Source organism: Ctenocephalides felis, unplaced genomic scaffold (genome assembly GCF_003426905.1).
Source record: "Ctenocephalides felis isolate EL2017-DRISC unplaced genomic scaffold, ASM342690v1 CF-g0.4_SCAFFOLD_01886, whole genome shotgun sequence".
In the NCBI taxonomy this organism is placed as follows: Eukaryota; Metazoa; Arthropoda; class Insecta; order Siphonaptera; family Pulicidae; genus Ctenocephalides; species Ctenocephalides felis.
In genome coordinates, this window is record NW_020538040.1 from 46141156 (window position 1) to 46166655 (window position 25500).

At 28.7% G+C, this 25500-nt stretch overlaps 1 protein-coding gene across 1 annotated transcript in view; it reads right to left on the reverse strand.

Annotated features, from left to right (window-relative positions):
• LOC113375010 (tetratricopeptide repeat protein 25-like) overlaps nucleotides 1–17938 on the reverse strand; it is a 32716-nt gene extending 14778 nt beyond the window's left edge. Inside the window, exons 1-6 of the mRNA XM_026614964.1 lie at nucleotides 17792–17938; nucleotides 9439–9532; nucleotides 7283–7428; nucleotides 5125–5298; nucleotides 3624–3830; nucleotides 1563–1739 (exon numbers count right to left, since the gene is read on the reverse strand). Coding sequence (XP_026470749.1) covers nucleotides 1563–1739; nucleotides 3624–3830; nucleotides 5125–5298; nucleotides 7283–7428; nucleotides 9439–9532; nucleotides 17792–17938 — 945 coding nt within the window. The remainder of the gene's footprint in view (nucleotides 1–1562; nucleotides 1740–3623; nucleotides 3831–5124; nucleotides 5299–7282; nucleotides 7429–9438; nucleotides 9533–17791) is intronic.
• Nucleotides 17939–25500: the final 7562 nt, after the last annotated feature.

The window sequence follows — 25500 nt, forward strand, 5'->3', positions numbered from 1 at the left end:
AATTTTATTGACCGTTTTATTATCTAAAAGTTTCAGTGACGCAATGTGCATATGGGTTTATATTACCCCCTTTTCCTCACATAATATATATATATATATATATATATATATAAAGGTTCAAATGTTCAAAGGTATATATATATATATATATATATATATATATATATATATATATATGAAGGTTCAAATGTACCAACTTCTTTCTAACAAAAGTATATCGAATATTTTAATGCTCAAAATTTATTCGGAAAATTTGATTATTGACTCCGATGTACGAAATAAATTCTCAAATCCAAATATCAATTCAAGTTATTGTAATTCAGTGTTTTTGATATTTTAATATTCATAATAATTATAAGACTGAAGAGTCGATTCTGTCGTATAATAGACCATTGATACTTAGGGGCTATATATTACGGAGCACTTCTCATACAAAATGGTACTAAATACTGTCAAATGCCATGTGGCACAGCAATTGTTATGCAGTCAGGCGATTTAGATAAAAAAACCTAACCTAGAAAATGCACAATTGCCAAAAACAATGATTGATTTTATATTTTATGTGTAAAACGCCTCATCGCACAGCAAATACATGGCAATTTTTTTAATATTTAGTACCATTTTGTATGAGAAGCTCTACATAGCATAGCCTTGCCATAACATTGACCTAATTCACGACAGAATCTGCCCCTTAAAGCGAAAAAAATAAATACACAAATTTAAAGATTTTTAATGTACTGACATCATGATAAAATGTGGACAGACGGTACGCATAAAATACAATTTCATAAATATTTTGAATTTTTATTAGAAATTAAAGTACATAAAAATCTTGTGATTTATGAACAACCGGACTGATTTTCCAAAACTCAATTACTATAGCAAAAATCATAATTATATTTATTTTAATGAATGCTATAGATCATGGCAGATACTCATTAGTAGCACACAGCAATAACTAAGGCAATCAAAATATCATTTACTACGATGACCTTTTCCTATAATCATCAAACTTTTTTTGTAATGCGATATACCATAAGTTTGGCATAATGTTTTTTTTTTATTCAAAATAAAATTGAACTTTGCGTACACATAGGTACACAAAGTTACAACTTTGTGTAATAAATATTTTTATAATAAGTTCAAATCCTGTCAATGACTTAGAATTTATGAAAAAAAAATGTGTAGAAATCAAATAAAAATTGTACTTTTTGGATAGAATTTGAATAAAAATTAAGAAAAATTAGGATTGAAAGAATTCGAATAGTTGAATTGAATTAGGAGTAAGAAGAGAAATATTGGAACTTAAAAGAAGAATAAAGAAAAAAAGTGGAATGAAGCTGAAAGTTAAATAGAATTAGGAATTTCAAAAAGAGCAAGAATTGAAGGAAACAAAGAGAAGAAAAATTAAGAAGAATATAGAATAGGATACATAAATAGATTGAAAATGATATAAAAAAATTAGAATGTAAATAAACAAAAATGTTGTAGGTGGCTAAATGCTCACAGTAAGCGAGGCCAAATAAAAAATTAAAACAAAAAAAAAAAAAAAGTTACATCACCTTGATGTTTCTATCCTGTCTCGCCTGTCGTAGGAGTGTTACGAATTTCTCTGCGTCGATCTTGGCGACAGCCCTTGATCTCTCGAGCAATTGTTTCTTCTTCATACGAATCCTTTCCGAGTCCACTAAATCCCTGTACTTGACGCTGTACCATGGGCGTCTTGTTCGAAGTACTTCCTAAAGTAATAGTGTAATAAATGCTCACATACGATCTGAAGCACTTCAGGTGAATACCTTTAATTCAGGTTCACATATCTTACCAATAATAGGGGAATTGGGTACGGTCGTGTCAGGGTTGGTAGTGATAGTCGTCATAACAACTAAACTATGCTGATTTTGAGATCGGGTCCAAAGCGTGAAAGATGAAGTATGTTTATTGAAACAAGTTTCCATTATTGCTTTGTGTCAGAGCCTTACATTAACACGATTTGTAGACCGCATTTCTTTTAAAGAGTCAAAAGTGAGTTTTTGTTAGATTTTTTATTACTGTATAGTCCAGTGATTATAGTAAGTTTACTTCGGAATTCGAGATACCCAGCTGTAAGTTTGTAAATACTTGTATATTGACACCTAAAGTTGTCTCAAAGCCTACATATGTTGCGTACACCCTACCGTATGTAGGTTTTTAAACAACTTATAGGTGTCAATTTACAAGTATTTACAGACTTACAGCTGTGTATCTCGAATTCAGAGATCCTTACCTAATCAAAGCTAATGACTGCACTAGTATACAGATAAATCACTTTGTTTATTATTTTGCCGCAAGTTGAAATTAGTAGTTATAGTTACCGGCAGGTAGTTTTGCTTTATGTGACATGTATATACTGTGACATGTATTTCTTATCCTTTTTGGGCGAAGATTAAACAGATAAAGAAAAATCTAACTTATTAACTTTCCGTACGATAAGTTATAGTAATCACAAAAAAGTCAAAAATGAAAATTTGTATATATATTTACTTTTTAGATGTTTCTGGACATTTTAGCATATCTTAGAAAAAATGGTTGAATGTGTATGTGTGTACATTATTGTGTTTGCATGTGTGCGGATACAAATTTTCGTCGACGATTTCGGGAACACGGATGAGCCGATTTGAACAATTAAAAAAAACATTCGATTCGATTCGTATTGATAGTTTTGTGCTGATTAGTTTATGGCAAAAGCAGGACTAGCCGCAGGACTTTTGAAGATACGGAGTCCAAAATGGTAATTTAGATCATAGGGGAACAAAGCGTCCGATTGGAATAATTCGAAAAACATTTTATTTGTATTGTACAAAATGAATTCCATTTAAAATTATTGGAAAGGCAGGTACAGCGGTTTCAGAGATCGTATGAAAAAAATGCCATTTGGTGGTTAAAATCATTAGACATATGAGTTCCGTGCTAATGTTTATCAGACTGCGGTGCGGCGTTTACGCGCTTCGATTTTTCTTATTCAAAACAGTAACGCAGTACGATTGCTTTAAAAAAATGTTCATGATTTAAAAAATAATTCAATTAATAAAAAAAATGTAATATTTCAAAATTTTCAAAAATTTTGTATTTTAAGTTTTCAAAAATTTCTATAGGCTTTTCAAGAATTTTAATTTTCGGTGCGGGAAGTTTCAGTAATTTGCCTTAAAGCACGACTAATTTAAGACAAAATACGAAAGAGAAAGGCAAAGGAAAATTTAAGAACAAGAAAATAAAAGATTTCTTGTTTAAAAAACTGTTTTACTTTATATTGTAATATTATATTCATAAGTTTTCTTTAAAAGATGTTATGTTGTGTTACATATTACTGACAATAAAAGTCTTTATAAATCATTTTGGTGTTCATAACTATTGTTTTTAACCTTTGTTTACGCCTGTCACAACCACCCTTGTATGATTCGGTTTTATGACTAGTCCATCGTATTTATGTCGAAGTACTTCAGTACTTCCACGTACACAAATGTTCAAGTTACCATTAAATTTAATTTTATAGTAAGTTAACAAAATTATTGTTGATAAAAAGTGGCATAAGCGAACCAAGTCTCCCCTATATGTTTGCATATCCCTTATTTCATATTTGTACAAACCTGTCGGTTCTGAAGTGCTTGGAATGCTTCTACACACAATTGCTTGAGAGTTTCGCCTCCAGTTTTATTTGCCGAAGGCAGCCGGTAATCGCTGATCAACGTCCTCAGGAAATATTTTTCATGCGCCAAGCGTCCCAAATATTTTTCTGCCATTACACGTCCCAAGACTTCTAGCCTATGTCTTTCTTGTGCATCTATCAATGCTCCCTAAGGATTATAAATATCAGTACATATATTGCTACTTTTGTTCGGCGTTGGAATATTATAGTAATATTAGAAATCAATTACTCGAATGAACAATACAAGAAATATTAAAAGACAAAATCGAATTTCACAAAAAAGTTGCTTGGATTGGATGTGAAACATATGATCTAATGTATTTTTCCGCTCTTGCTGAAGAGGAACCTATAAGTCAAAATTGTGGGTCAAATGGAAAAAATTTAAAAAGAAATAAGACTAGCTATAAAATCTTTGATCTAGAATTTTTTCTACAAGATAATTAATATCTGATAGTCTCTGTCGGTTTCCTGGTTCTTTAATCCTGAAATGCAACAGATTTCTGTAACCGTTTTTTATCTATGTTGAGTACCTTTTTCCAGCTTCCAGTAATAATTTGCAAACATTTACACCCCATAGACCCTAGAAGATCTACAAACATGCTTGCAGTTTTCTCACAATATTTTTGCAAATTACTGCTGAAGGTTGGAAAAAAAATACTCAAAATAGATAAAAAAGTGTTGCAAAAATCTGTTGCACAGGTCAATAAAGGATCAAAGGACGAAGAACCGACAGAAATTATTAGCTTTTAATTATCATGCAGAAAAACTTTTATCGGAAAATTTGTAGTTTTTTTTTAATTTGTTGCCATTGGACTTTGATTACCCAATTTTGACCTTAGATGCGTGTTCAGTGGTAATAAGTATATTGAAAAATATATGTCACCCAATCCAGACAACTTTTTTGCGAACCTGCGATTTTATTCTGAGCGTTTCTATATTAAAAGTATTTTTTCATTCAGCATTGCTAGAATTATTGCGAACCAAAAGGAATATGACATGAAAAGTCAATGCGCGGTGCCAGACTAATTTTATAATATGCTACTTTGCATCATGAAATTTATTTTGCCTTAGTGAGAAGATGTTAATCCTAAACCCACGCCGAACGTATTTGACTTGCAAATTATTGTATTTTTCACCATTTCTCGTTCTTCAAAATGTATTTATGTAAATTCCTTAGTGTCACTGTATATAATTTTTAATATACTTATATAAAATAATATATGATTTTTTATATCTCTTAATAAGCTTAAGAGCCCGACACTCAATTAATTAAAAATTTATTTATTGTTCGCATAAGTTTTAATTTTTGGAAAGCATATTTCAAAAAAATATTTGCAATATTACCCGATATGTTTGTTATATAACCTCAGAACATGGATATTTATATTTGATTCCATTCTAAGAAAAGTTTACATATAAAGTAAACATCATAGAATTGTTACCAATCGTTCTTCCCTCTCTTTGTCGGTTTCTTCGACGCAAGTTTCCTCCGGCAAGTTTTTCAGTCTTTCTGCTTCGGAAATCCTAAACTTATCCATCGCAGTTATCGTCCACTCAAAATCTTTCAATACGCTGCCCACGTTGTAACCAATGCAGTCCTCTATCGTTTCCGAACACTAAAAATAAAATTCAATAAATGTTATCGGAAGTTCAATAAAGAACGATTTGTTAAACTATGAAGTGCAATTGAGTTAAGAAGAGTATTTTCTATTTTGGATCAGACGTCAATTACGGAAAATTTTGCTGTGGTCTTGTATATGCTGTTTGATACAACTTTTGCCTTAAATGTACCTGAGAAATAAAAACTATGTTATTGTCGTTTCTTGATAATATTATTAACTTCCCGATTGATGGAGAAGTTTGTTTTTGCTAGAAATCCAATTTGTAAATTTAATGTTTTCTCGACATATTAAATCATCTAACAGAAATAAAGTTTAGAAGTATGCATATATGTGCCGATTTTTAGTCGAACTTCTGTACTGATTTCAAAAATTTGAAGCTTTTCGGTCAAACATGAAAGAGTCGCGTTGGTTAGTTTTGCGAGATGATCAGTTGAGTCGGTACTCTAGAAAAAAGTGTAGAAGTTTTTGTCCAAGTTTCTGCACCGATTTTAATTTTATTTAAATGTTTGTTATCGTGCTGATTTATTTGTGGATAAAATCTGTCGAGCAGTTTATTGTTAATTAAATGTTGAATTTTTTTTTAAGTTTTTCATGAAACCTAACATAGAATTAATTCTCTAAACATACATATTAAAATATTTGAAGTATACGTAAAATGGGAGTAATAAAAAATTCAAAAAAATTGTAATAAAGGGCAGCGCTTTTAGGACATACAGGCCGTGCTTGTGTACTATAATAAATATAATTACATATTTTATAAATATCTTTAGAAAATATCAATTTTAAATCGCATTGATTTGTTTTTAGTCAAAAATGTTACCTAAATAACCAAGCGACAATGATATGTTACGGGAATATCTTTATATGAATTTATAGTAAAGAACTGCAAAAGATCTATGAATTTGTTGTGCAATCAGGCGTTTCACACACATAACCTGACTTCACATATGTGTTATCAATGAGACATCAGATAGTTGCACTTATGATAATATTGTTATTTGACGTTAATGCGTTTTGTAGGTTAGGTTTTATGTATAAAACGCATGGAAAATACATAGCCATTGAATACATTCTTATTTGATCCGACGATTGGCCCCTAAATTTTACTTCTAATTAGATAAGTGATTATATACACATATCAGGTAGTTATTGATATTTGTTTTAAGATAAAATGCCACATGTAAAATTACTTGGTTTATTATAAATTCAAAATATTTGTCTGTTTTAGTCAATTAAATTATTTTTGTTCAAAGTAACACTGGTTACTTCTACTATTGTTATGCACTTAATACATATTTTAACTAAATATATTATCTTCAAGTTTACTAGATAATATCAAAATTTAATTAAGATATAATTTAGTACATTAATAAAAGGTGAACCACTGGGTTTTTCTTTTAAAATTCTATGTTATTTGTCAAACTCATAACTCAATGTTTTAAATTATATAGTGAAATAAAAGTTTCTTAGAGTCTGCGATGATTGCAAAATATTCGGAAACATATATTTAGATGATTAAATTCATAATATAGGCGACGGATCTTTCCGGTTCCTAAGTAAATATCAAAAGTCTATCAGTAGCAATACAAAAAATTATTTTATACATTTTGATATACGTCTCTCAGTCGGTCGATTTTTTGTCTACAGCATAAATTATGAAACCCCTTTTTTATATTGTTAGTTTTTACTTCTGAATATTCAAACATAAAAAAATCAAAAATGTTCCTTATATATTAATTTGGTATTTTATAAGCTGCTTAAATAACAAATGTTAAAATTTTATTTCTGACAGTAAATATTTCTCACACTGAACGAGTAACTTTCAAAAAAAAACGTCGAAAAATTAAATTACAAAAACCATTATTTTTATAAAACAACTAAGAATAATAATGTTTTCACAGCATTATTAACAAAATCTTGAAAAAAAAACTTCAAAATGAAAAAAAAATCTACATTTTGCCCAAACGTCGTTCCTGACCTGCATTACGCCCTCGGCGAAGTTTGGCGGCTGTTTCCTTCGTCGTAAGCCTCTGTGGTACAAGTTTAGGGCTTGTTCGAAATCGCCCAGTTCGTACTTGGCTTGAGCTTGCTGATATGCAGCCAACAGGTTTCCGGGATCGAGAGCTTTGAATATTCAATTAAGTTTTGTAATTACTTAAGTAAATGCGATGGGTAAATTATTCACATATTTTAAATAATCTCTAAGCAAAGTAGTAGCCGGTTTATTTTTAGACACACCCTGCTCACCTGCTTCAGAGACTTTGTTATATTAATACAATATTTTTTAGTCAATGATTTTTATTAGAATGTTTTTTTATTATATTAGGATGAACTACATATATTCTTAGAGTAATCAATATCAAATACAAGTTTTAAAATAAACATGCGATTTATTATTACTATATTCATATCAGTCATCTATTCTAATAAAAGTTATTTATAGAAAATAAAGGCAGAAACTGATCCTATGTAAATATCGTTAGTAAAATATTGAAAGCAATGGAAGAAAAAGCATCTAAAAATAGATTTCTATTCGTACTTTTTTGCTACAGCGTATAAAAAGTCTTTCAAATATTGTATTTCATACGAGTATTCTATTGTTTATTATAGCTGAGCCACTCACATCTCGGATGTAAAATTTTATTATACATGTTTGTTTAAAAAAATCAATATTTTTTTTAAACTTAAAAATTAATTATTATTCTTATCATTTTAGTTAATTTAGCTTTTTTATCCAAAATCAAATTTTATGCCGGATTAGTAAGTTTATTACATTATTGTAAAAATAACAGTATTCAAATAATATGAGTATGATTGTGCTTAATAGCATAATTCTCTCTGAAAGAAAATATTTTCAATAATGTTGATATATAGATCCTTTTATAGTAGGTTTTCCAAATATTCTTTTTAAATATTGAAAAGAACATTGATGCCATTTTTCTACAATTTAAAATAAATTTATTTAAATTTATTGATCAAACAGAATATATAAATTATTATTATTGTAATATAACAATATGCTGTCAAATTATTCTCATGTAGGGGAAGTACGGACAAAATAACACGATATTTTATTTCACTTCATATCTATATATTTATTGACATTATGAATAGTCTTAATCGTTTTTATTTGTTTACTTATCTTAGATTCATTAACTTTCAATTAAGCAGCAATTACAGTAACATATTAAGGATAAAGGAAATGTATTACATATATTATTATGTCCATGAACAAAATTACATGTAAGTTAAAGACATACTAATCTAATAATTTTTATGAAGACAGTTAACAAATAAATTGTTGGTCCTCTTTGGGACATCCTCACATGAGCCTAAAGGGAACAAATCATGCATCGTGAACAACCTTTGTCGGTTCAGAATAGGTAAAGTCATCTTTGCAATAAATGCAAGTTTCCTTTTTTTACTGGTGAATTTTTTATGTGCTATTAGAAGTATTTAGATTTTAATGTAAAAGTCAATCATTTTTGACATGTTTCAATTTTCTTTCTTGGCCTAGAGTTTACTACCTTGTAGTGCTTACCTTTGTAGTATGTTATTTCGTTCGAAAAATGAACAAAAATTAATAAACAATCAAAATTTCATCAGACACCTTTTAATTCTAATAATATTGATTAACATTACTAGTATTGGCATGGGTTCATTCATTTTAATTACAAATAACAAGGTTTCCAAAAAAACATGATCAAACCACCATCAAAATAAAATGAACTGATTACTGCGACAAGTAGTAATGACGATCAACGTCTGAAAGGATTGTAATTATTGCTTTTTTAACGTTGTACAGTCGCGAAAACGTTACTACCCTTGAAAATTTTTAAATAAGTCCACTGTGTTATTTTGTCCATATATATCTGAATTTCTCTGAATTTCTCTTTCATTGAATAACGTATTCATAATTTTTTGTATATGCTAAAACAACATACATATAATTATGTGTTACATTGTTTATCATTATATTGAATCACTTTTTTTTCAATTTTAATTATTCATTATTCACTATCTGTTTTAAATAAAAAATCCATAAATATTATTTAAATTATTCGATTGAGTGCAAATGCAATTTAATTAAAACATTAACAGTATTAAATTATTTTATAATTTAAATCAATATACCTAAAGCTGCTTCGGCATCTCTCATTGCCATTTTATAGTTTGTAGCAGCGCTATTCATTTTACTCCTTCCAATTAGTGTACGAACATCTTCTGGCTGAAATTTAAATTAATTAGTAACATTGTACAAAATGATGAATTATATAGAAGTATAATATAGATTAATTACTACTTTGAAATTACTCAGCGTTTTTATTATAATTTTTATTTATTGGGGAAGCTCCGACAAAATATGACATGGTGTTTGAATTTTTAATGATTTTCATTTTATAATTATAAAATGATCATACCTCATGGATTTCCTTATCTTAGGTTTATTGACTATCAGTAACATTGTCTTTTTGCAACCTATTACATAAACTATTTTGTCTATATAGTATGGATAAAATGACATATAAGGTAAGGATATTCTGGGACTAATTTTTGAAAAGGACGTTCATAAATAAATCGTTCAGTACCAAAGGATACCAATCACACATTGTAACCAATTTTTGCTGAGCTCAGATTAGAAAAAGAGATCTTTCCAATAAATACAAGTTTTTTGGTCTATTTTTAGAAGTAGGTAGAGTAAAAGTTAAAAGCCACCTTTGACAGGTTTCAATTTTCTTTTTTTTGCCTCGAATGAACTACCCTTTAATTCTTGCGAAATAGTACTGTGTCATTTTGTCCATTATATAAGTATGTAATTTTGTCCGTAAGTGAACAAAAATAAATAATTAATCAAAATTGTACCATGAACCTGTTGATTGCAATAAAATTGAAGGAAGTCACTAGTAATGGTATTAGTTCATTGATTATAACATAAGTGATAACAAAGAACAATAAAAAAGTCCTCAAAAAACATGACAGAACCACGCTCAAAATAAACTTTTGAAGACGCGATATGTGTTTGAACTGATTATTTCGACAAGATTGTGACAATGACGCTCAACATCTGACTGGATTAAAATTATGTCTTTCTTTGATTTATATGTGTTTGCGTATGTATATATACATACTCCAAAATATATATATATATATATATATATATATATATATTAGGGTGGTCCTTAAATGGTTATTTTCGAATTTCCTTGCTCCCAGGGGCTCAAATGGTTCCAAATAGATAAAAAACAATTTTCTGAAAGTTTTAGCTCTTAATATTAACGTTTAGATGGAGCGCAATTCAATCAAAGTTTTGTATGGAAATAGCATGGAAAAATTTTAAAAAATTTTAAAAATGTTTTTTAGATGTAATTTAGCGAACAAATGAATGAATAAAACTCATTCATTTGTCGCTAAGTTATACCTAAAACATTTTTTTTAAATTTTCAAAAATTGTTCCATGCTCTTTCCATACAAACTTTGATTGAATTGCGCTCTATCTAAACGTTAATATTAAGAGCTAAAACTTTCAGAGAATTGTTTTTTATCAATTTGGAACCATTTGAGCCCCTGGGAGCAAGAAAATTCGAAAATGACCTTTTAAGGACCACCCTAATATATATATATATAAATAGATTTATCGATTTAGTTACGTTGTTCGATTTCTGAAGCGTTCCTCAAAGGTGTGGGGATTTAAGTTACGCTTCGATCAAAGGTGTGGGGATTTAAGTTACGCTTCGATTTATTGTTATCGATCAATCAATTTGTAGTTCAACAGTTTCTTCAACAGGAGTAAAGCTCTTGCTTCCCTTCGTCCTCCTAAATGTTGTAGTCTTTAAAATGTTTATATGGTCCGTGAATTTAGGATGTTTATCGGCTTTGGGTTTGTCCACATAACCTGGGTCTTCGCAGATTAACTTCAATTGCTGCTGGGCGGACGCAGTCACTCTTTGTCCTTGACATATTCCAGTGTTCTTATCTACTAAGATTTGTTCTGAGTGGACGATGGATACATCGAAACGTTTTGTACATCTTCTTAGGTGTAAGTGGCTCAACTTTCATCTTCATTATATTCTCATTGTGATTACATCTTTTTGTGGTAATGGAAGGGCATCCAAATTACTCGCCGCACATGTAATTACTATTGCACTTAACAATAACAAAGTTATTGTTAGATCCAACATGTTTTTAAATTTTTTATCTGAAATTGATTTTATAATTTTTTTACGGAAAATTTTGAAAATATTTTGATAATATCTTTTTTTGTTATGACAAATTTAATGATGACTAGATTACAATGCATATTAATTATATTATGACGGAATTGTCAACTGCGTATATGTATAGTACTTTTGTGAGTTAAATGGTCTCAGTTGAAGTTGATATATTCAATTGAAATTCGAAAAGCATGAAATTAAAAATTTTACCCGATTGAATAAAAAATATTTTATAATATATTTATATTTTTAAAATATGATTTTAAACATGTGTAACGTACGTAATATAATGATAATTATCATTTATGGTACAATTGTTTCATTGATTGAGTACAAGAGATTAGTCCCTTGGATAAAATAAACAATTATAAACAATGATAAACATATAATTAAATTTCATATCTTTCGTAATATCTAATTGACATACTGAATTACTGTATTCAGTAACTCTGCTGAATACTCTTATTAAGGTTACTGAATTGGATCGTGAAAATGATCAACAATCGTCATCAGGTAGGATTATAGCACAGGGCGGGGCACAAAGGTCCAATTTGATTTTAATTATTTATACTATCTAAACCAAACTTAATAATCTTGATCTGGTATTTCATCAGAAATATTCATTAGCACACTTGGAATAACTATTTATCTATATAAAATTGCTTTTTTTAACTCAATATACTTTTTTATTTACTATTCATATGCGAGGGTAAAGGTTCTGTTGCTCCTTTTTACCAAATGCATATGCTAGCTCTTATAGAAGGTTATACAAAAACTGTTGAATCTAACTTAAAATTAACAATACATCTTATAAAACAATTAAATAATTCATACCTAAAAATTATATTGAGGTCTCGTAAACTAATCAACAGTGCTCATAATCACAAAAAAACTAACAACGAAAGAAAATACTTTTGTAGTAACATCGTAAGAATCAAGATTAAGGCTAATTGTACTCTCTACTTTCAAATATTGTTGTTAAAAAAATCCTGAAATCACTTGTTTATAGTTAATAATATAATATATATTATATATATATATATATATATATATTTATATATACATCTATATATATATTTATATATGTATATATATTATTAACTTCCTGAAGAAAAGTTTCTCTATAATTAGCGGTTATATGTGCAAATTATTTCATCCACCTTTTTTTCAATATTGTAAAGGAATATTGTAATAGTTATCAAGAGATACTATATTGCACATTTTAGAGTTTATGTTATATTGTTTATTACTGATTGCCTAATCGACGAATATTTGGCCAAGTCATATACATCTATATATATATATATATATGTATATATATATTATTAACTTCCTGAAGAAAAGTTTCTCTATAATAGCGGTTATATGTGCAAATTATTTCATCCACCTTTTTTTCAATATTGTAAAGGAATATTGTAATAGTTATCAAGAGATACTATATTGCACATTTTAGAGTTTATGTTATATTGTTTATTACTGATTGCCTAATCGACGAATATTTGGCCAAGTCTATTTTTTATCTTATTTTTTATATTACATCTTTATATTACGTATGCGTGCGCAATGTTAATAATAAAGTTGATTTCGAGATGTTTTCACCTGTGAATTCTTCTTTATTAATAATCATCTTCAAAGCGAAATATGTACATTTTATTTCTTTTTGTCAAAATTAAAATTTTTATTATTGCCTGCGATTGTAAAAGTCATAACTTGTACCTATGCAATGAACGCGTTTATTCCCTGTGGCAACATCAAAAGCTCTCATTCCATGTAAAGAAAGTTGCGTATGCTCTTTACTTTCAGAAGATTACACCGAGACCCTACATACAATATTTAATACCGATTCAAAGAACAAAGAGATTATAGAAGTCAAAAATTCTAAATTAATAACCGGTGCTTTATTTATTAAATTCCCGTTTCCAATTATGGAGTTGGATGAATTGCCTTATTACTTTGTTGAAATGTTTTATATACTTGAGATAAGAGGGTATATTGGTACTGCAGTTTTTTTTACAAGAAGTTTGAAAAAATACATAAAACTAGTGATTTTATGAATCGAGCAAAAAAAAAATCCAACTTATACTTGTTACGATTACAATAACGCATTTGAAATTCGTACATTTTCAAACTGAATTGTAAATTTAAAATTAAAATTTTTAAACATGATCATTTTTGATCGCCAAATATCGTTTTTTTTTTAGTTTTTCCTCTGTATCTCCGAAACCACTAGACGTGCCTTACCAAATTTCATCAATTCTTAATTTCGTCAATACAAGTAAAATGTTTGTTGAATCATTCAAATCGGACGCTCCGTTCCCTAAAAAACTGAATTACGTTTTTGGCACTTTTTGCCCTGTATCTTCGAAACGGCTGGCCTCTTCTTCGCCAAAACCTAATCAGCACATCTTCCTATCAATAGGAATCGAATGTTTTTTGAATCATTCAAACATTGTATCCAAACGTTGAAATTTAAATTGTGATATTTTGTCACATAAATTATAATTCAATTTAAACAATTTTAATTTAGATGCAAAAAAAAAAATTTGACCAAAGAGTTTAGTACGTTACTGATTAGCACACCATTGTCTAATATATTTCAAAAATCGTCATAAGATATAATTTTATGTATTGTACTTGATGAAAGGTATAGGATAGGGCGAGATTTAAAGGTTTGCCGGTAAAAAGATCTACCGCAGATATCCCAGAAACAAGTAAATTTAGGATTTTTTTAACAACATTATTTGAAAGTAGTTAGTACAATTAGCCTTCACCTTGATCCCTACGATATTGCTATAAGGTGATAAACGGCAATGGTTGAAATTCCTTAACAAAAGTATTTTTTTTCGTTGTTGGTTTTTTTTTTATTATGAGCACTGTTAATTAGTTCACGAGACCTCAATATAATTTTTAAGTATGCATTATTTAATTCTTTTATAAGATGTGTTGTTAATTTTAAGTTAGATTCAACAGTTTTTGTATATAGTTTCTATAAAAGCTAGCATATGGATTTGGTAAAAAGGAGCAACAGAACCTTTACCTTAAACTCTTCGTCCATATTTAAGTTCATTTTACCAAATCGATTTTAAAGAATCAAAAAGTGTTCGAAAGATATTAGTTAGGAATAATACTGATTAGTTTTAGGTGAAAATCTACCGAGCTGTTTTCTTGTAATTAACTGTTGAAAAAGAAAATTTAAACCGATTTTTATGTAACTTTTTTGGCGATATATATCATGGTTTTATAGAACTTACTGAAATATTACGGCCTTACGACAAGTAGTTTATTTTAAAAATTCATCAAAATTTGAGAAAATGAGTAGTTTTTTTGACGTTTATTAAAATAAAAATTAGATGATTTACTTGGTATAACGATAGATTACTTGGTATAACGATAGATTACTTGGTCTTAATGAACATACTAAACCATTTCTACTAAAACTGGTTCAATTATAAATTGTAAAATTAGTAAAAGTAATTGTAAAAATTTGCTTATAGAAAATACTACGAGTTAACGTGTTCGTTCGCTTTCAATTATGTGTAATAAATCTATTCGGAATACTTCTAATCACTCATAAATTAATTTGTTTATTGTTGACTAAGTCGATTATTTACACATATCGGGAAGTTCATGTAACTTGCCTCAAGGCTAAATACCAATACCAACTAGTTACGATTCAATTCAGTAACCCTAATAAAAGTATTCAGCAGAGTTACTGAATTACTGTCTGTATGTCAATTAAATATTACGAAAGACATGAAATTTAATTATATGTTTATCATTGTTTATTTTATCTAAGGGACTAATCTCTTGTACTCAGTCAATGAAACAATTGTACCATAAATGATAATTATCATTATATTACGTACGTTACACATTTTAAAAATCATATTTTAAAAATATAAAAATATTATAAAATATTTTTTATTCAATCGGGTAACATTTTTAATTTCATGCATTTCGAATTTTAATTGAATATATCAATTTCAACTGAGACCATTTAACTCACAAAAGTACTATACCAATACGCAGTTGACAATTCCGTCATAATATAATTAATATGCATTGTAATCTAGTCATCATTAAATTTGTCATAACAAAAAAAAATATTATCAAAATATTTTCAAAATTTTCCGTAAAAAAATTATAAAATCAATTTCAGATAAAAAATTTAAAAACATGTTGGATCTAACAATAACTTTGTTATTGTTAAGTGCAATAGTAATTACATGTGCGGCGAGTAATTTTGGATGCCCTTCCATTACCACAAAAAGATGTAATCACAATGAGAAGTATAATGAAGATGAAAAGTTGAGCCACTTACACCTAAGAAGATGTACAAAACGTTTCGATGTATCCATCGTCCACTCAGAACAAATCTTAGTAGATAAGAACACTGGAATATGTCAAGGACAAAGAGTGACTGCGTCCGCCCAGCAGCAATTGAAGTTAATCTGCGAAGACCCAGGTTATGTGGCCAAACTCAAAGCCGATAAACATCCTAAATTCCTGGACCATGTAAACATTTTAAATACAACAACATTTAGGAGGACGAATGGAAGAAAGAACTTTACTCCTGTTAAAACCACTTTTGAGCTACAAATTGATTAAATAAAACGAGGAAATCTCAGCTTAACTTGAATCCCCACAGCTTTGAGGAACGCTTAAGAATTCGAACAACGTGATTATATCGAAAAATCTAAAATTATATTTTTAATATAATGAAATGAATAAGAATTATCTGAAATCAAAAATTTAAATTTTATATGCACTTATGAAATACACGCGCAAATTCAATATGTTGTTTTGACTATCAGTATACTAAATGATAAGTAGGTCTTAAATTAAAGAAGTATTAATAATTTGTGCAAATTTAATAAATTAACATAAAAATATAAGAATAATAAAGCGAATTTAAATATCAAACTATCGTATCATGATTCATAAAATCTATGGGCAGATTCTGCTGTAAAATAACTCAATGTTAGAGCAAGGCTATGTTACGTTCCAGGTTTTATACAAAATGTTACTAAACACTGTTAAAGTGCCATATTTGCTATTTTTACAGGCGTTTTACATATAAAATGCATCTTCGCTCATGTTATCAAGCCATATCTCAAAGATGCAGTTTTGATATCGTTTTTTTTTGACATTTGTGCATTTTCTAGGTTAGGTTTCTTATCTAAAACGCCTGACTGCACATAGGATTTGTTAGTTTTTAGTACCACTTTATGTTAAATCTGCTACATAACATTTATCTATTTTGCAGCAGAATGGGCCCCCTAGTGTGGTACCGTATTTATACCAAATTATACTGTAATTAATTATATTGATATTTATTTTCAAACCTTTAAATATATTAAATTTTTAAAAATACAAATTTTGCTGAGATATTTAAAAAATTAGTAACGTCACCAATATTTTAGTGCATTTTTATGCTGCTTATTTTGTGTAATATTCATTAATGATACAGTGATAACAGAAGAGAAATATATTTAAAATTCTTATGTGATGTGCAAAAATTTATAATTAAATATGAACTATAAATAAATAATAATATAATAAAATATAATGAAAAAATAATAAATTCAGAATTATATAGAAGTTTTAGATTTATTTAATATCCATGATATAATAAAAGTTAAATATGTTTTGTTTATGGCTTCATATATGTTTATTTAAATTAGTTTTATACATGCAACGTTATTAATGAAAAAGTTAACAATCAGTTAGCACACCAGCAATGAAACAGTATGAATAATTCGAAGGATGTTAATATATATATATATATATATATATATATATATATATATTAGGGTGGTCCTTAATATGGACATTTTCGAATTTCCTTGCTCCCAAGGGATCAAATGGTTCCAAATTCATAAAAATCAATTCTCTGAAAGTCTCTTATGGATATAGCATGGAAAAAAAATTGAAAATTAAAAAAAAAAATTCCAGGTATAACTAAGCAACAAATGAATTTAAAAGTAAAAATTCCTGTCATTTTTTATTGAAAATTCGACGCTCGGCAAAATTTTTGAAAAAATTTTCATGCTATTTCCATACAAAACTTTAATTGAATTGCGCTCTATCAAAAGACAAAAGACAAAAATATTAAGAGCTAAAACTTTCAGAGAATTGTTTCTTAATAATTAGGAACCATTTGAGCCCTTGGAAACAAGGAAATTCAGAAATGTCCATATTAAGGACAACCCTAATATATAAACAAAAATACTAAATTTTTTTAAATCGGTTTATTACAATTAATATCTACTTACATTTATGCGAATTGCATGATCGAATGCCATCATAGATTGATAATACATTTCTCTGGTTTTCAGGAAATATCCCCATTCCCTATATAATACAAGTCCCTCTGTCCCTTCTGGGGGCGGAGGGACCCAAGATATTGGTATAATTTCCATTTTGATATTGTGCTACTGATATTTAATTTTTCACTTCGCATTCATAATACAATCAAAGCCCAAATGGATTTTGTGATACGTAGTTTTGGTTTTCCCTATCAATTACTATATGTATTAATTGAAATTCAACCCTCACCCGCCCTGTGAACATAACTGTCAGAATTGACCCAAAACTATTAGGTAGATTTTGTTTCCGAATGCCGGGGGTTTGACGTTTGCCTTTCGTTACGGATCTATTAGGAAAAGGTTTCGGATATCAATCTGTTTATGTATCTTTATTAAATTTTGCGAAATCTATAATTTATTATATTTTAGCAAATATTTCAAAATTTCAAGCAATACATGAATAACTGGGATAAAGAAGGTTTAACGAAAGTATCATTAACAATAATATTTTTAACTGCCCGTATGGTAGTTAAGGTAATGGTTTCTGAACATTTTGGCCATACATCAGAAAAATAGATGTGTGTGTTTTGTGTGTCCGCATTTTTTCGTCCACGTTTCGGGCGCATGGATCAACCGATTTGAATGGTTCAAAAAGCATTCGATTCCTATTGATAGGGATATGTGCTGATTAGTTTTTGGCAAAGGCAGGTCCAGCCGTTACGGAGATACTGAGCAAAGAGTGCAGAAAATACAAATCGAGTTTTTGAGAGAACGGAGTATTTGATTTGAATCATCTTAAAAACAGTTAATTTGTAATGATTGGGAGAAGTTGCGTTCAGTTTTTGGAAAAAGCAGGTCCAGCCGTTTTGGAGATACCGAGCTAATTGTGAAAAAAATGGCAGTTTTTGAGAGACCTAAGCATCTGATTTGAATGATTCAAAATTCAAAAAATATTTCAAAATCGAAAATAATGCAGATTTTAATGTTAATTCTGGCTAAAGTTCTAAAGCTCATTTACTTCAAATAAATAATTTTAACATTCCTAGTTAAAGTCTCACATATTTTGAAGCACCCTATGCTTAATGCTCTTTTAAATTTACCTATAGTAATAACTTTAATTCAAAGATACTAATATTCATTATAATTCAATAAAGTAATTTATTACTATCTGTACAAAATAATTTTTTCTAACTTTATTTTTGGTACAGATAAACTGGTAGACAGGTAAACTTGTAGAAAGGTAGAGAGGTAGACAGATAGAGTGAAAGACAAAAAAAAACTGGTAGACTAGATGTAATAAATGTGGATTTTTATTCAAATTTTTAATTGAAATTAGAACACGGCGGAGCGTGAAAGGATACAGCTAGTAATAAATAAATTAGCAAATGACTTTTCCAATATCTACGTAAATTAATTATTGCAAATAGTTCATAGAATATTTGAAATTTTATATTTAATTCATTGTAACGCTGAAGTTGAAAGATAAGAATAATACTAAATTAATTTATTTTACAATTCAAATGATTTGACGAAGATTCAACAACTGGAAAAATAATAATTGAGCGGTAAAATGAATTATATGAACTCTCGTTAAAAATTCAACAATGAATGAAATTGAATTAGAACTTTAAGAAAGAAGTTTGAATGTGAATATTATATATCTATCAAAGAATGTAGAATTTCAAACAGTTGTGTAAATTAAATTCATGGTTAAAAATCTGACATAAGATAACCTGTATTCAATGTATTCTAAAAAGTTAATAACAATAAACCACATCCATATGTGGGTTCATATAAAATATGATAACTTTATTAAAATAATTACAAGAAAACAGCTAAAAATCAAATCAGCAAGGACAATCGTTTACATCGTGCATTAAATAAACTATCTCAATATTATAACATTTTTTCTTTAAGCTATTGCATTACATAATACTAATGTTAGGCTTAATATTGTTTTAGTGTTAATACAATTAACATAATTTATTTTCCGTAATTATTTTCTGTAGTAAATTAACATAATTTATTTCTGGAATTTAATCCTGTATCCAAAATATAAATATAAATATATTAATCTAGAATTGTTTGGAAATTTTGATAATAGTTACAGTATTATTTTGCTATTGCTTCAATGAAGAACAGCTCGAAATATTCAATGAGTTTAATCGTAAAATATATTTAAGTGATTCTTAATTGTTTTAATACAGATTTATAGGTTTTACATTTACAAGCAGATACATTTGAGATAAAGCGTATTAACAAGATAATAAATTTTATATTTTAGACATTCATACATGCACACAGACGAAATATACTAAATATGTATATTAATAAAATCCAATTATCAGGCATACTATCAATAAAAAAAACATAATTTCTTTTAAGAATAATAATTCTAGTCTTCATTCACTAAAAATTAAAAATAAAATTTAAATTGAAAAAAATCATGAAGAGTAAAAAGTACTTACAATTAGTTAATTTTATTGTTATAAAGGAACATTCTATAATCCATGGTATCAGTAAACGGAAATACACGACAATATGTAATATAAACGTTAAACTTGTAATTGAACAATATTTCACAAAATACTAATTTAAAAAATCATAAGTTAATAGTACGCAATATATGTGTTTCGTTTTTTTATTGTTTTATGAGAAATTTGGAAATACTATCTAAATAAATGAGATTTGAGAATGATCTTTCACTAATCCTTTTTAAATAAATTTTTCTCGAAATGAAGTACAGTCGAGTTAACAACGGGTATATTGTGACTGCAAGTATTTATGTAGACCGTAAGGAATTTAAAACTATGCTCACGGATCACATTAACGGTACTAATACTATATAATGATGTCATTTAATTTATAAAAAACATGCTCTATGTATTATACAAAAATATTTTTGTAATTAACGCCGACATCATTTACAAAACTTTATCAAAGTTACATAATCACAGCTACTGTAAGGGCTTTGGATTTATAGTTAGCACAGTACTTATTTTATAAAATTAACTTTGTCAGTACTAATGAAGTCGAAATAAAATAAATACTGCTTTATAAGTTATACGTACTGGTATTTGATTTACAATTATATGCATCTTTTTATTTCAGGATTTGTCATAAAAACTACTAGCGAATAATTTAAAAATTGATAATAAATGCCGACTGAATCAGCACCTATAATTAAAAGTTTTGTGAGAATTGCATTGGATGAGAAAATGACTCTTTGATATTGAGCTTCAAGCTGAAAGGTAATTTGGAAAAATTGATAATTTTGAATTTAGTAAGTTAAAATATATATATATATATATATATATATATATATATATATATATAATTTAATATGTATACATCAAAAATATTGTCTCCAGCCTATAATATTGAAGACCCACATTGTAATAAATTTTATTAAATCTTTTAAATCTAAATATAATAACTAAAATTCTATTGAATTTTATTAATTCTAGCGCTGAAGATAAACCTCATTGAATTAATCTCTTTTATAATTCCAATAATGTGACGGAGATTCATCAACTAGAAGAATGATAATTCAGCGCTGAAATAAACTATATAAGCTCTCGTTAAAAATTTAACTTATAAATGTATGATATTGAATAAGAATTTCTAGACAGAAATTCATACGAAGTATATGATGTGTGTGTGTGCGTGTATGTATATACGGATACAATTTTTCGTCGACGATTTCGAGAACACGGATCAATTGATTTGTAATTCAAAAAGCGTACGATTGATATTGATAAAGAAACATGTTGATTAGTTTTTGGCAAAGACAGGTCTAGCCGTTCCGAACAAACGGGGCAAAAAGTGCCAAAAATGGTAATCAAATTTTTGAGAGAACGAAGGGTCCGATTTGTATAATTCAAAATACATTTCATTTGTATTGACAAAATGAAGATCTGATGTAAATTTTGGGGTGGCAGACTTACCGGTTTTGAAAATCCTATTAAAAATAAAGAAAAGACATTTCGCGGACAAAAATTGTCATTAGACATATGCACATCAAATTATCAGATATTTTACTTATTTTATTCACATTTCCATTGTTTCCGTACTAATTTTTATCCATTAGACAGCGACGCGGCGCTCACGCGCTTTGATATTTCGTTTCTACGCAGCTAACCTATCGCGGTTTTGCTTGCTGAAAATTTCCAAAATATTTAAAAGTATAAAAAAAATCAAATTTTTTCAAATCAAATAATAATTTTGGGTACGGGAAGAAAAATTATTGAGTGAATTTTTAACTTGAATTTGTTTAGTTCTAATAATAATTGTTATAACGAGAAATCGAAACACTTTTTAGTTAAATTTTTAAATACAAAAACGATTAAGTGATTCGGCAAATTCTCTAATCCGTGAATCGTTGCTTCGCCCGCAAACATGAATCTGAATCGCTTTTGATCATCCTAAACACTCGGCATTGCACTAGCCATAATAATAATGGATATACGAGTACGCTCAGCCGAATATCTTTGTGCTTCATATGTGCTGTATTGTGTATTATTTCTGTTGTCAGTACAAATAGCAGATATCTGCCAAAAGCCAAACAATGCCATAACAATTTAGCTACAATGGACGAACGTTCGGATGGCTTATGAACATTTTCAACAAATCTTTTGACAGTGAATTCGCCGAATTCGTTTTTAACCATTGCCTTTATGAGATCACTGTTCATGGTTTGCTTTGTGCTTCATGAATAAAATATATAAATTTTACAATGAATATTATTTACTAGCAAAATCTAGAAAATTTGAAAAAATGTGCGGTAAAACCCAGTTAGGACAATTTTTTAGAGACCGGACCAAAACGTCTCAAGCGAGAGAGTGCATCTTTATTATGTAAAGTGGCGTATTATACAGTGCATTTATTAGAGTATTCATGATCGAGACTGTATGAATTAGAATGTTTGATTATGCATTACCAATTCATGTATCGCCCATACATTATTTTCTGCTGGCAAATGCAAAAATAAAATGTAGATGTTTGCTGGAAACAAATTGCTAGGATAATCGGTTTTCTTTCCATTTACTCACAGTTTTCACCCAAATTGGTCAATTGATTATTATATTTGTTATGCGTTCATTGTTAGTTAATTAATTATTATCAGAATTCCAGATTTATTAGCAAAGTTCAAGATTATTAGTACCTCGTGAAAAATGCAAATATATGGAATCTTCTCTTTCATATTGCTCAAAGAGTTCATTAAAATTAAAGTGACTATACGTCCCGTTTTGGTTGGGACAGTCCTGAATTTATACCTTATATTATATAAGTCCCGGATTCAGTTAGAAATACATATGCATATTAAATCGATATGTTATATATGAGAAAATTGTCGAATACAGATTTCCGAAGGCGGGTTGAAATAGCCTTTTATAATAATAAATTCGAACTTTCATTTTCAATTTCACACAAACTAACAATATTATGAAAATGAACGAACAAGTGTTAGTTTTTCAAGTTAATTATGAAAAAAAATTGATACAAGATTCCAAAGCGAAAATATAACATGATAAAGCATAATAGGTACTTACTAAAAGCTCTCATTTCTAATTAAAAATTGATTCATTTAAACAAAAACTATATAAACTGTATAAAACTGTGTAAATAATATTTAAGTTTTTCTCACTAATTGATATATAAATCTTGCTTCTATATTTAATAACTTCGTCAACATAAGTTATTATGATTATTTGTCATTATATTGTAGATTGTAAAATTGGACATGTTTCAAGAAGTGTCGGTAAAATTCCTTGAAAGCTTTGATTGTATTCGATGCATTTCAAAATGTCTGTATTAATTTAGTAGTCTTATAATCAAGTATATTAACCTTATGGATTCATATATGCTTGAACAAATAAAAAAATTATATAACATGTACAAAACAATATTGAACTTAGCAGCTCTATAGCTCAATACCATAAGTCCACACAGGCTTCAAAACTGATTCATATAGCAAAACTTGGTTTTACAATCATAGTTTTGAATTTTTTCGTGTAAGACACTGTTTTTCTTGCACTTTTAGTGTTATGTGTTGAATTTTTGACTTGATATGGTTATTATGTGAAATTTCTGTTCAGCTGAATATCTTAATATTTTCTAATATCCTTTTCTGATACTTGTTCGTCTTACGTAATATATGATATTCAAACAAAATATTCACTTTTGTTAATTCAAGAAGACTATTTGCCTTCAATTTTGTATCAAAGGCTTGCTCTTAGTAATCTAGTCATTATAGTAAGTTTACCTCAGAATTCGAGATACCCAGCTGTAAGTCTGTAAATACTTGTATATTGACACCCTAAAGTTGTCTCAAAACCTACATATGGTATTAGCGCCCTACCATATGTAGGTTTTGAGACAACTTTAGGGTGTCAATATACAAGTATTTACAGACTTACAGCTGGGTATCTCGAATTCTGAGATTCTTACCTAATTTAAGCTTAAATGATTGGACTATAGTATGTGACTAGAGCGACGGGATCTGCATCAAAAGTACTGGATACAATACCCGCTTCGAACAGTCTGATGTCAATCAGTAGTAGCCTTTACACGACATTAATGCATCTGCGAAAATTCATCAGTATTATAGAAATTGAAATAATGAAATTTATCTAATATCGCCATATGAAATCTTAAATTTTGATTGCTGTTCAAACAAAATTTAAAAAAAATGAGATGTATAAGTGCATCTTATTCTATCGTGTTCTGAAATGATTTAAATAAAAATTTTCCAGTCCTTGCTTAATCGATGTCGTCGAAACCATTCAACCATTAAACTGAAACCGACATACAATCAGGACACGTTCCGTGAACGATAATTCAAAATTAAACGAATGACGGAACCACGGCGGAAATAGACGATTCTTATCGAAAGCTCTTGTTGTTGCGGTTGACGGGTATTCCTGCGTGCGCTTCGTTATCATACACCGCGTCGAGCTTTAAAAGCCGTTTCACAGCTTTTCATAGAACTTTTTGTAGGCGCTGAAAGGAGATATGTACTGAAAATAGGATCGTATCAGTTTTGTTGACATATTTATATACTGATAGATGTATGATATCAAAAGAGTTAATACACCATACGTGAATATCTACCGTTGATACACTTCGAATCTGAAAGACATGTTTAAACTGCAAGTACGTTTGTGATAAAAATTAACTATAGCAATTTTGTAGAATGGATCTTAAATAGATCTCTAATAATCTCTTGTATCAGAAAAAAACGTAGGGGGAAGTCCCGAAACGCCGGACGGCACCTAAAGTCGGACATTCTATTTAACACGTATTATTTAAGCGAGTAAAAATCTTTTTATTTCAAAATACAAGTGAAAGAGGCGCGGGGGCGCACAGGTGCAGGATCACGCGCCAAGACTCACCTGTGACGCACACGGCCACGCCGGGAGCAACCCTTTGTTGTTTTAGGCGCAAAAAAACACTGCCTCACCTAAATATCAATGGAAGTAATTTTAGTGTATTATGCTTTTATATTTTAGTGGTATACACAAAAATAAAAAGTAGTACTTGATTGTTATCCGTAAAATGTTAGAATATTTTTTTATTTTTTACAACAATTTTAGTAGGTACCACCAAATGAACAAAATTGTCTGGCCCTTAGCACCGGACACTAAGTGGCGCCGGAAGTAAACATATTGATATTT